The sequence below is a fragment of the Bombina bombina genome, chromosome 4 (genome assembly GCF_027579735.1).
Source record: "Bombina bombina isolate aBomBom1 chromosome 4, aBomBom1.pri, whole genome shotgun sequence".
Lineage (NCBI taxonomy): Eukaryota > Metazoa > Chordata > Amphibia > Anura > Bombinatoridae > Bombina > Bombina bombina.
In genome coordinates, this window is record NC_069502.1 from 1,241,100,653 (window position 1) to 1,241,113,141 (window position 12,489).

At 44.5% G+C, this 12,489-nt stretch overlaps 1 protein-coding gene across 1 annotated transcript in view; it reads left to right on the plus strand.

The window, feature by feature from the left end:
• LOC128658296 (TRPM8 channel-associated factor homolog) overlaps positions 1-12,489 on the plus strand; it is a 261,422-nt gene that overhangs the window by 158,419 nt on the left and 90,514 nt on the right. The window contains exon 7 of the mRNA XM_053712830.1: positions 1,623-1,859. Within this exon, the coding sequence (XP_053568805.1) occupies positions 1,623-1,859 (237 nt within the window). The remainder of the gene's footprint in view (positions 1-1,622; positions 1,860-12,489) is intronic.

Below are 12,489 nucleotides of genomic sequence, written 5' to 3' on the forward strand. Positions count from 1 at the left end.
AGTAGGCAATGATCAGTGGCCAGTTGTAAGTAGAGAATGGTCAGTGGCCAGTTATAAGTAGAGAATGGTCAGTGGCCAGTTATAAGTAGAGAATGGTCAGTGGCCAGTTATAAGTAGAGAATGGTCAGTGGCCAGTTATAAGTAGGCAAAGATCAATGGTCAGTTGTAAGTAGGCAATTATCAGTGGTCAGTTGTAAGTAGGCAATGATCAGTGGTCAGTTGTAAGTAGGCAATGATCAGTGGTCAGTTGTAAGTAGGCAATGATCAGTGGCCAGTTGTAAGTAGGCAATGATCAGTGGCCAGTTATAAGTAGAGAATGGTCAGTGGCCAGTTATAAGTAGGCAATGATCAGTGGTCAGTTGTAAGTAGGCAATGATCAGTGGCCAGTTGTAAGTAGAGAATGATCAGTGGCCAGTTATAAGTAGAGAATGGTCAGTGGCCAGTTATAAGTAGAGAATGGTCAGTGGCCAGTTATAAGTAGGCAAAGATCAATGGTCAGTTGTAAGTAGGCAATTATCAGTGGTCAGTTGTAAGTAGGCAATGATCAGTGGTCAGTTGTTAGTAGGCAATGATCAGTGGTCAGTTGTACGTAGGCAATGATCAGTGGTCAGTTGTAAGTAGGCAATGATCAGTGGTCAGTTGTAAGTAGGCAATGATCAGTGGCCAGTTGTAAGTAGGCAATGATCAGTGGCCAGTTATAAGTAGAGAATGGTCAGTGGCCAGTTATAAGTAGGCAATGATCAGTGGTCAGTTGTAAGTAGGCAATGATCAGTGGTCAGTTGTAAGTAGACAATGATCAGTAGTCAGTTGTAAGTAGGCAATGATCAGTGGTCAGTTGTAAGTAGACAATGATCAGTGGTCAGTTGTAAGTAGGCAATGATCAGTGGCCAGTTGTAAGTAGGCAATGTTCAGTGGCCAGTTATAAGTAGACAATGGTCAGTGGTCAGTTGTAAGTAGGCAATGATCAGTGGTCAGTTGTAAGTAGGCAATGATCAGTGGCCAGTTGTAAGTAGAGAATGGTCAGTGGCCAGTTATAAGTAGAGAATGGTCAGTGGCCAGTTATAAGTAGGCAATGATCAGTGGTCAGTTGTAAGTAGGCAATGATCAGTGGTCAGGTAAAGGCTTACGATTGGAATGTTTTGTCATTCTGTATTGTGTGGGGTAGATGCACTTGATGATTAGAGATATATGAGGAATTGATGGCATGTTAATACATATGGTTTGGAACCACTTGTGTATGAGGCCCTGGTTAATCATTGACAGAAACTTGAATGCTGAATGGGAATCCTGTTTAGTTCCTTCACTTTTCCGTGATTATACTTTCTCTGTAATCAGCAGCATTTATCCTAGGGAGATAAGAAAAGTCATCCAGTAACTATTATTGTGAGACTAGTGTGAGTACACAAGAAGTAACACTAATATCTCTGCTACTTTGTTATTCGGTATCATTCTGCTAATGGCGTTGTCTACAAATATTAATAATCAGCATGAGGACGGGACGTGCAGATGATGTCACTATTATTGCCAGATATTACTACTGATACACACATGTTCCTACTTGTCTTGTTGAATTGACTTATGACAATGGCGACTCATATATGGTAACTATATACTTTTCTCAGGGCAAACAAGCCTCTCTGACTGGTGTGACACAATACGTCATTACCCCGCACCCTGGGCTGAGATGGCAGCAGACAGCCTCATACTGACTGTGCCGTCACACGTGGCTTCACCTGTGGACAACCCTGAGGAGCTGCTTCAGTTATGGGAACAAGCAATGGCTAAAGTGGCAGAATTGGCAGCAATACCCAGCTTTCCACGACCAGAAAGAGTAGTGGCTGATGTGCAAATATCATTGGGTAAGAGATTTATGTGAATTTTAACTTCAGAATATACATGTAGTTCAATCTGATCTGTTTTTATCAAAATGTGGAGCATTTTATGATAACTGAATTACCTTAGCTTAACTGTCCTTGATACTAAAGCCTTGGCTATTCATATCTATCATTATCATTTGCAATTAACTGAGGCTTAGAGAAGTTTATGATGGCAATAGGAGGATATGGAAAGATAATGATCTTTGCAAAGTAAATTTAAAAGTAAAATATTTTTTATGCATTACTTATGTAGCTTAAGAGTAAAATACAGGGTCTGGATGAGGATCTTTTTTTATTGTGTATCACACAGAACTATTCAACTGGTGATTTGATTGACAAGCTCAGATAAAAAAATCCTTTACACCTATATGAGATTATTATGTGTGATGTTAATATAGCACCATCTGTTAGTAGAACGTTCCTGGACATTGTGTAATACCGAGCCATCTAATGGTAGAAAGTCACTGGACATTTTGTAACACAGTGTCATCTATTGGTAGAAAGTTTATCACCAAAATGTGTACTGTTAAAAAAAAAATACTTGTTACATGGAGATGTATGGGGAGATAAAGCTGCTGGTGTGACCCCAGTCTTAGCAATGATGACTACTACCCATTATTCTGGTGCTGTCCCGACATGTGGATGGAGGAAGGGATAATGCTGCATTCCCCCGTGTCTTGGGGAACAAAGAACTGGAGTTCTTATGTTGTGTCCAGCTTGCAAGAAGTATTATGAGATGGCTGCCTCCCTATTCTTAAATCAGATATTAGATGTTATTAGATTGTTTAGTGGTCTCGCCGATGTAAATTAGGCCGCAAAGACATTTGATAAGATATACCACAAAGGTGGACCTGCATGTTAGGTAAACATTAATTTTAAATTAACAAAATTGATGATTTAGTGCTTAGAACATGTATCCATAATAATACAAATTAAACCTAATCTAATACCCCTATAAAAACAAAAAGCCACCCCAAAACAAAAACACCCCCTAAACTAACAATAAACTATCAATAGCCCTTAAAAAGGCCTTCCGTAGGGCATTGTCCCAAGTTAAACAGATCTTTTACATTAAAAAATTACAAAGTACCCCCTAACAGTAAACCCCACACCCAGCCAACCCCCCAAAATAAAAAACTAACTCTAAAAAACCTAAGCTACCCATTGCCCCTAAAGGGGAAATTGTATGGGCATTGCCCTTAAAAGGGTAATAATCTCTTTAGTGCCCATTAAAAAATAAAATTCCTAATCTAAAAAAAAACACTCAAAAAAATAACACTAACCCCAAAATAGGTACTCACCATTTCTGAAGTCCGACAGTGAAGGACTTCTTCCAGGCGGCTCCATCTTAATCCAGAGCAGGGACATCTTCTTTCTTCATCCTGAGCGAAGGTGGTGCAGAGTGAAGGCGGTGCAGAGCGCAGGAACGGCGGCCACTGAGCCATATAGAGTGGAGGCTCCTCTTCATGCGATCGCCGCCGCACACTGAAGATTGAATACAAGGTACCCGTTTTATATTTGGGGTAACTTGCCTTCCTATTGGCTGAAATTTTCAAATCAGCCAATAGGATAAGAGCTACTGAAATCCTATTGGCTGATTTGAAATTTTCAGCCAATAGGAAAGTAAGGTACCACAAATATAAAATAGGTACCTTGTATTCAATCTTCTGTGTGCGGCAGCAATCGCATGAAGAGGATCCTCCACTCTGGATGGCTCTGCGACCGCCGTTCATGCTCCAAGGCCGCCTTCGCTCCGGATGAAGAAAAATGTCCCTGTGCTGGATGAAGATGGAGCTGCCTCGAAGAAGACCTTCACCGACGGACTTCAGGAATGGTGAGTACCTATTTTGGGGTTAGTGTTAAGTTTTTTTTTTAGATTAGGGTTTTTTTTATTTTTTAATGGACACTGAAGAGTTGATTGCCCTTTTAAGGGCAATGCCCATACAAATGCCCCATTAGGGGAAATGAGTAGATTAGGTTTTTTTAGAGTTATGTTTTTTTATTTTGGGGGTTGGTTACTGTTAGGGGGTACTTTGTATTTTTTTATGTAAAAGAGCTGTTTAACTTAGGGCAATAACCTACGAAAAGCCCTTTTAATGGATATTGGTAGTTTATTGTTAGATTAGTGGGTGTTTTTATTTTGGGGTGGCTTTTTTTGTTTTTATAGAGGTTTAATTTTAATTATTTTGGATAATTTTGCTTATTATTTTTTGTAATCTTAGATTTTTTTATTTTTTGTAATTTTAGAGTTTTTTGTTTGCAATGTATGTTTTTTTCTTATTTCACAGGTAAGTTTTTATTTATTTTAAGGTAGTTATATTGTAACTTTAATTTAAAGTTAGCAGGTATTAGGTTTAGGGGTTAATGGTTTAATTAAGTGTGTTGCGATGTGGGGGGACGGCGGTTTAAGGGTTAATAGGTTTATTTAGTGTTGGCAATGTGGGTGGGCGGCGGATTAGGGGTTAATAGGTTTATTATAGTATTTGAAGGAGATGGAGAGGTGGAAATGAGGCACTAGAGATAGCACTAGGGGTTAAAAGTATTATGGATAAAGTGATATCTGACTATTATATTAGTGTGTATTTAGAGAGTTAAAGGCTTGTAGATGTTGAAATCACATCAGATTAGATAATTAGCGACAGGTGTAAAACTATAAAGGTCTTGTAAATGTTGAAATCACTAAAGAACTAGTGACAAGGTGTAAAACATAAACAAACAACAATTTATTACAAATGTAACCCTGTTAATAGAAAAGCACGGATCTTTTCCAGATAAGCCCCGCCACTAATGCAAACAGTGCACGCGCCAAAAGTTAAGCCCGCCACTTTTGTCAGCTCCAATGTAATGCACGCACGCAACAGTGACGTATTACAATTTGCAATAAAAACAATGAACTTTCTTACGCTTTCGACTGTCGTTCATGACAAGGAGACGGTAATACTTTTTTTGCAAACACACAGAGTGATCCATCAGCAACGTTTATGCAACAATGGGCACCAAATGACACTTTCCACTGTTTCTGACAGGTGGAGGAGTAATGCACGACAGTGTCGTCAAGAAATCGCTCTTAGAAAGGGAACTTGGCTGGATCGGTCTAGGATGGAGTTCAGGACAGTAATTCTATTTATTTATTGCTGGTCTAAAAATCTGACAAGTATGAAATTCTGCTCTGAGGAATTATCTATTGGCCACACGACCGCTGTTGACTGGAAGAACTTTCTTCGCGAAATTTGTGCCTGGCATCTTTTGCAGAATCCAACTATTGTTGGTGGGCCAGGTCTACACGTCGAGATCGATGAAACGCTAATATCTCGCCGTAAAAACAACGCAGGGCGAGTCCTTCCCCAGCAGTGGATTTTCGGAGGGATCTGCAGGGAGAGTAAAGAAGTGTTCATGTATGCAGTTCCAGATCGAACTGCGGACACTCTGATGCACACAATACAGGCCTGCATAGCTTCCGGCTCAATCATCATTTCCGATATGTGGCCATCATACAAAGGAATTGAAACGATTCTTTCAATGAATTATACTCATCAAACGGTTAATCATAGTGAAAACTTTGTGGATCCAACGACTGGAGCTCACACACAAACCATTGAATCTTTCTGGCACGTCTACAAGATGCAGAATAAGCGCCAATGCGGCACACACAGATCTTTAGTGGACAGCTACTTGTGTGAGTTCGTTTGGAGGCAAAGGTACCGAAATACGGACCTTTTCATGCGAATTATCAATGACCTGTCCCAATTTCACCCTCTTAAATAAAAAATAAAGACCTGTCCCAATTTCACCCTCTTAAATAAAAAACAAGTTTCAATGCAAAATAAAAGTACAAAGTTTCAATGCAGCGTCTTCAATAAAAAATAAAACTACATAAACTACAATACAAAATAACAATATAAGTTACAGTTTAGTACAAGTTTAATTTAATTTCACAAGTACAAGTTTCATTTCACACTGTTCCTGTTCAATAAACAATAAATGTACAAGTTTCATATCTTTTTTTTTTTCATATTTGTTGCGGCGGGGCTTAACTTTTTGGCGGGGCTTATCTGGAAAAGATCCAAAAGCACAAATCTTAGCGCTATAAAATGGGCATGTAAAATATACAATACAAATTATAAAATACCTAAGTGTTGCAAAACTGATTCATAAATTCATAAATTTATATGTTTTACACCTGTCGCTAATTATCTAATCTGATGTGATTTCAACATCTACAAGCCTTAAACGCTCTAAATACACACTAATATAATAGTAAGATATCACTTTATCCATAGTACTTTTAACCCCTAGTGCTATCTTAGCGCCTCATTTCCACCTCCCCATCTCCTTCAAATTATTTACTATCTAGGAAGAAGATAGTAGGAATTAGAGGCTTAGGGGCTATTAACTCTGGCGCTTTTTTATTTACCCCCCTTTTTTTCTACATTATTATAGTAATTGCAATGCGGCGGATTAGGGGTTAATAGTGTAGTTTATGGGTGTTAGTGTACTTTGTAACATTTTTGTTATGAGTTTTGTGAAACATTTTTGTTTCACAAAATCCATAACTACTGGTCTCAGATTGCGGAACGGATCATTGCGGTATAAGCTATAATGCTCGTGTAATAGCCTGACCGAACAACTTGTAATATGGCTGAAGAGAGAAAGCCTCTATTCGGTGATACAGGCAGCTGCTGTCAGTCAGTTAACCAAAGGAAGGCACAGGCTCAGGTGGACCGGATCAGTGGAATAGCTGTCAGCTAGGAAATTTCTATCCTCACTTCACAAACGGGGAGTGTTACGGTTACCCTTAGTCTCGCTGAGAGATGGACCGCTTAGTAGCCTGGATCCCTATTTCTGAAGAGGGGAGAAGCTGCTTTCCATAGTATTCTATATGAGTCTCGCAAATGTAGAATAATCCCCCTTAGCTGTAGTACAGCTAGTATACCCTTCTGCCCACATAAACGAGTCAACGCTGCGATTGAGGGTCAACCAAAAACTCAGGACTGGGATGCCCAGCCTGCTTTTTATTGAGGTTACATGCACACAGGGCACTCCCAGGGGGGGAAGCATAAAATCCCCCATCACACATTTAGATAGAGAGACAATGTCCTTTGACAGGCCACAATAGGATTACAGTACTTCAGATAACAAGTTACACATAAGAAAACAATGCAGTCCATCTATCAATTAGCAGTCTGACTCCGGAGGTGATTAGACAATGGGAATGTTTATCCCTAAACTTAATTAGTGCTGAGGCCAGCAAACTTGTATTTAGAAAATAGTTTCTAAAAGCTGAAAAAACTCTTTATGAAATCATACTTGTTACGGTTTTCTTGGAGCCCTTCTTAGGCGCTGGCTTGGCTGGTTCAGGTATTGCTGCAGGGAAATAAGCTCTTCACAACAAAATAACTAATGCTTCTGTAACAGTGCTCCCTTTCTGTGGAACACTCTGGCAGACACGGTCTGACCCCTTTTCGGGGCAGACTAAGGCTGTCCAGACCGCTGGTTAATGCGGGGCTGAGGTCGGTTTGTCTGGACAACCCGTCGGCATTGCCATTCTGTTTCCCAGGTCTGTAAGTAATGGTGAAATTGAAGGGTTGCAACGATAAACTCCAACGTAATAGCCTGCCGTTATCTCCAGAGACCCGGTTCAGCCACACCAACGGGTTATTGTCGGTGACCAGAGTGAACTCCTGCCCATATAAATAGGGAGTCAATTTCTTTAATGCCCACACCAAAGCCAAACACTCCTTTTCGACTGCTGCATAGCTGACTTCGCGGGGCAGGAGCTTCCGGCTGATGTAGGCAACTGGATGCTCCCCTCCATCTTCGCCTACTTGGCTGAGGACGGCTCCCAGCCTGAACATGGAAGCATCTGTATGGACGATAAAACGTTTGTTAAGGGCTGGGGCCGCCAAGACAGGAGTGTTAATTAGAGCATTTTTGAGAGCCTGGAAAGCCGTTTCACAGTGGGGAGACCACAGGACCTGTCGAGGTAAGTTCTTCTTGGTCAAGTCAGTCAGGGGTTTGGCAAGTGTGCTGTAGTCTGGTACGAACCGTCTATAGTACCCGGCCGTGCTAAGGAAGGCTAGGACCTGAGTCTTAGTGATGGGGGTGGGCCAATTGGCGACAGCTTCTATCTTGGCTGGCTCTGGTCGCTGCTTTCCACACCCCACCCGGTGACCCAGGTACTGTACCTCGGCCATCCCAAAGTGGCATTTTTCTGGCTTCAGAGTCAGGCCAGCAGCCCGGATCTGATCCAGAACCATTCCTACGTGAGCTAAGTGGTCCTCCCAGGACTCACTGTGGATCTCTATGTCGTCCAGGTAGGCGCAAGCAAAACTCTGGAAGCCATCCAGGAGCCTATCCACCAAGCGATGGAATGTAGCTGGGGCATTCTTCATCCCAAACGGCATTACCCTAAACTGATATAAGCCGAATGGGGTGATGAATGCCGACTTGGGGATAGCCTCCGGGGCCAGGGGAATCTGCCAGTAACCTTTGCAGAGGTCAATAGTGGTCAGGTAATTTCCCCTGGCTATACGATCGAGTAGCTCGTCTACCCTGGGCATAGGGTAAGCGTCCGTCACGGTTTTTTCATTGAGCCTCCGATAGTCTATGCAGAACCGGGTGGTCCCATCTTTCTTGGGCACCAAGACAACTGGAGAGGCCCAGGGACTATCGGAGGGCTCAATTACCCTGAGTTGGAGCATCTCATCGATCTCCTTCTTCATTCCTGTCCTAACTGCTTCGGGGATTCGGTACGGAGCCTGGCGCAAGGGAGCTTGTCCCGGAGTATCTATCTGGTGGGTGGTTAAAGTAGTGTACCCTGGCTTCGGGGAGAAGGTGAGCTGTTTGGACTGTAGGAGTTGGTTGAGCTGCTCCCTTTCAGTGGGGCTAAGTCGGTCTCCTATCTGAACCTGAGCCACTATACCTGTGGGGAGACTCTTTTCTAATAGGTCTGGAATGGGTAGACTGTCGGGGTCTTCCTGAGGGGAACAACATACGGCCGTCACGTTCTCTGGTCGCTCAAAATATTCCTTGAGCATGTTTACATGGAATGTCTTTCTAAGATTGTTGTCGTGGCAGCTAGCTATCACATAAGTGGTGTCTCCCCTTTTCTCTACGATCTGGTAGGGACCCTGCCAGGACGCCTGCAATTTGTCTGTCTTCACCGGCTTAAGTACTAACACCTTTTGTCCTATGGTGAAGATTCTCTTTCGGGCCCCCCGATCGTACCATACTTTCTGTCTTCTCTGGGCCAGCACGTATGGCACAATGGGGACACCGTCAGTCTCCATCTCTCCCTCCCAGTGCTCCCGGATAAGGTTTAGGGGTCCCCGTACCTTTCTTCCGTAGAGCAACTCGAAGGGAGAGAACCCTGTCGTTTCCTGGGGCACCTCCCGATAAGCAAATAGGAGGTGCGGCAGGAAGCGTTCCCAGTCTCGGTATTCCTGAGTGAACGTCTTGAGCATTTGCTTGAGGGTCCCATTGAACCTCTCACACAGCCCGTTCGTCTGGGGGTGGTATGGGGAGCTCAGGAGGGACTTAATTTTGCAAACCTGCCAGAGTTGTTGGGTCAATTCAGCCGTAAATTGGGTGCCTCGGTCGGATAGGATTTCTTTTGGAAATCCTACCCGGGAGAACACCTGTACTAGTGCATTCGCTACCGTATCCGCTTGTATGTTGGATAGGGTGACAGCCTCTGGGTACCTGGTAGCGTAGTCCACTACGGTAAGAATGTAGCGCTTACCGGAGGGACTAGGGGTAGCCAGTGGTCCCACTAGGTCAATAGCAACCCGGCTGAAGGGTTCCTCTACAATGGGCATATTTACTAGATGGGCTTTAGGGTGATCGCCTCACCTTCCTACTCGTTGACACACATCGCAGGTGTTACAGTAAGTTCTAACGTCAGCATGTACCCCTGGCCAAAAGAATGTGTGAGTAATGTGGTGTAGGGTACGGGTTACGGCTAGGTGGCCTGCTAAGGGGATGTCGTGGCCTATCTTGAGGATTTCTTGACGGTATTTGTGGGGCACTACCAGCTGTCGCCTACGCTGTCCCCTTTTCTCTGTCCAGCGTTATAGTTTCCCTTTTTCCCATAAGAATGTTTCGTTATCTGCCCCACCCCCTCCGGTCTCTGCTCGTTCCCGGTACGTTTCTAAGGTTGGGTCAGTCTTAGACTCTGTCTCGAAAGCATCTGGGGTGTCCCAGGGTATGGGGCCTAACATGTCAGGCAAGGTTGGGGTAGGTCTTACCTGTGTCTCCCGCACTGGTGAGAGCTCTCGCTCCGTCCGGGCTTGGGCCCGTGTAGTCACTGGGTCCGCCTCGTTGTTGCATACTGGAGCATAGGCAGAAGTCATGGGGCCCAAATCGTTGCCCAGTAGTACTTCAGCAGGTAAATTATCCATTATGCCCACGTTCACAGCCCCCTTTCCCGCTCCCCAATCAAGATGCACTTTAGCTGTTGGAATTTTGTACACATCCCCCCCCGCCACTCTAACGGCCACAGTCTGTCCGGATCGCTTGTGCTCCGGCACCAAATGACTCTGTACCAGCGTGATAGTAGCCCCTGTGTCTCTCAATCCCTCGGTAGATCGCTCCTCGAGCCATACCTTCTGCCGATGGTGCTGGCGGTTATCTGAGGCAGCATATACAGGGTCCGCCTCGTGAAGCGGCCCCAAATATTGCTCCATAGGGGCCTCTTGGTTAACACAGAGGGCCCGGGCCAGACGATATGACCCAGAGGGGTAATTGTAATTCCTGGGTGTCTGGTGCATATTAAGGGGGCAGCTAGCCATGAAATGCCCTGGTTGCTTGCATCGGTGGCAAGTCGGTCTGGGACGCTCAGAGCTGTTATTGGGTGGTCCTGAGTGTCGGGCGGGCCCTGCGGGCACTGGGGCTCGGAATGCAGCACGAGGGGGTGCACGGTAAACCTCTCTGGGTTCGACCCGTGCTGGAGCTCGGTAGTTCAGGGGTTCGTGAAGACGGGAGTCATAATGTTCATCGGCCAATTTGGCTGCTTCTTCTAAGGTAGAAGGCCGCCTGTCTCGCAGCCATTCCTTCCCTTGCTGTTCCATGCCATTATAAAAATGTTCTAAGAGAAACAATTGTAAAATTTCCTCACCAGTCACCGCTTTACTTCTGCTCATCCAGTGATTTGCCGCTCTCCGCATTCGGTGCGCCCATTCCATATGGGTATCGTTAGGCTTCTTTTTCGTGCCCCGAAACTGTCGGCGATACGTGTCCGCAGTTACTGAGTATCGTCGCAACAGTGTCTCCTTAACTAGCTCATACTGTGTCACTTCCTCGGCACCCAGAGTACGAAAGGCTTCCAGGGCTCGCCCGGATAGTTTCCCAGACAATATCGTGGGCCACTCTCTGTTGGGAATCTGGTGCAGGGCACATTGCCTTTCGAAGTCCGCCAAATATTCATCAATCCCTGTCTCGCTCTCTAGGAAGGGTCGAAATGCTGCATAGGGTATCTTGGGCCTCCCAGCATTTTCGACAGGGATGATTACCTGCGGGGCTTCAGCATTGCGGTGTGCGTTCGCTAGGTTGAGTTTGTGGGCTCGAGTCTTTCGTATATCCTCGTAAGCTTCTGCCATCAACTGCTGTACCAATTCCATGGAGGGGTTCGGCCCGTACAGTGAGAGCCTCTCCCGAACAATCCTGTTTTTTTCGTCACTAATCGTGGTCGGTGTTTCCGCCATTGTGAAGCTCTGATCCAGTTCGGTCATTTCTGCGATCAGCTCTCTCCTCGGCCGGTTGCTGGCGTACCCCCCTCTGCTTTCAAGTAAATCCTTTAGGGTTGTACGCTTCAATTTTTCGTAAGCGCTCTCCATCCGTTCTGTACCTCTCCTAGGAAATCCAGGAAAATCCCACCGCTGCCGCCAAATGTTACGGTTACCCTTAGTCTCGCTGAGAGATGGACCGCTTAGTAGCCTGGATCCCTATTGCTAAAGAGGGGAGAAGCTGCTTTCCATAGTATTCTATATGAGTCTCGCAAATGTAGAATAATCCCCCTTAGCTGTAGTACAGCTAGGATACCCTTCTGCCCACAAAAACGAGTCAACGCTGCGATTGAGGGTCAACCAAAAACTCAGGACTGGGATGCCCAGCCTGCTTTTTATTGAGGTTACATGCACACAGGGCACTCCCAGGGGGGGAAGCATAAAATCCCCCATCACACATTTAGATAGAGAGACAATGTCCTTTGACAGGCCACAATAGGATTACAGTACTTCAGATAACAAGTTACACATAAGAAAACAATGCAGTCCATCTATCAATAAGCAGTCTGACTCCGGAGGTGATTAGACAATGGGATTGTTTATCACTAAACTTAGAGCTGAGGCCAGCAAACTTGTATTTAGAAAATAGTTTCTAAAAGCTGAAAAAAGTTAACTCTTTATGAAATGATACTTGTTACGGTTTTCTTGGAGCCCTTCTTAGGCGCTGGCTTGGCTGGTTCAGGCATTGCTGCTGGGAAATAAGCTCTTCACAACAAAATAACTAATGCTTCTGTAACAGGGAGCCTTTTTCAAGCTTTTCTTCTTTTTTGCGATATTTGTAATATGGGTGACCTGAAAATGCCGCATTCAAAAGCCATTTTTTGAGTGCG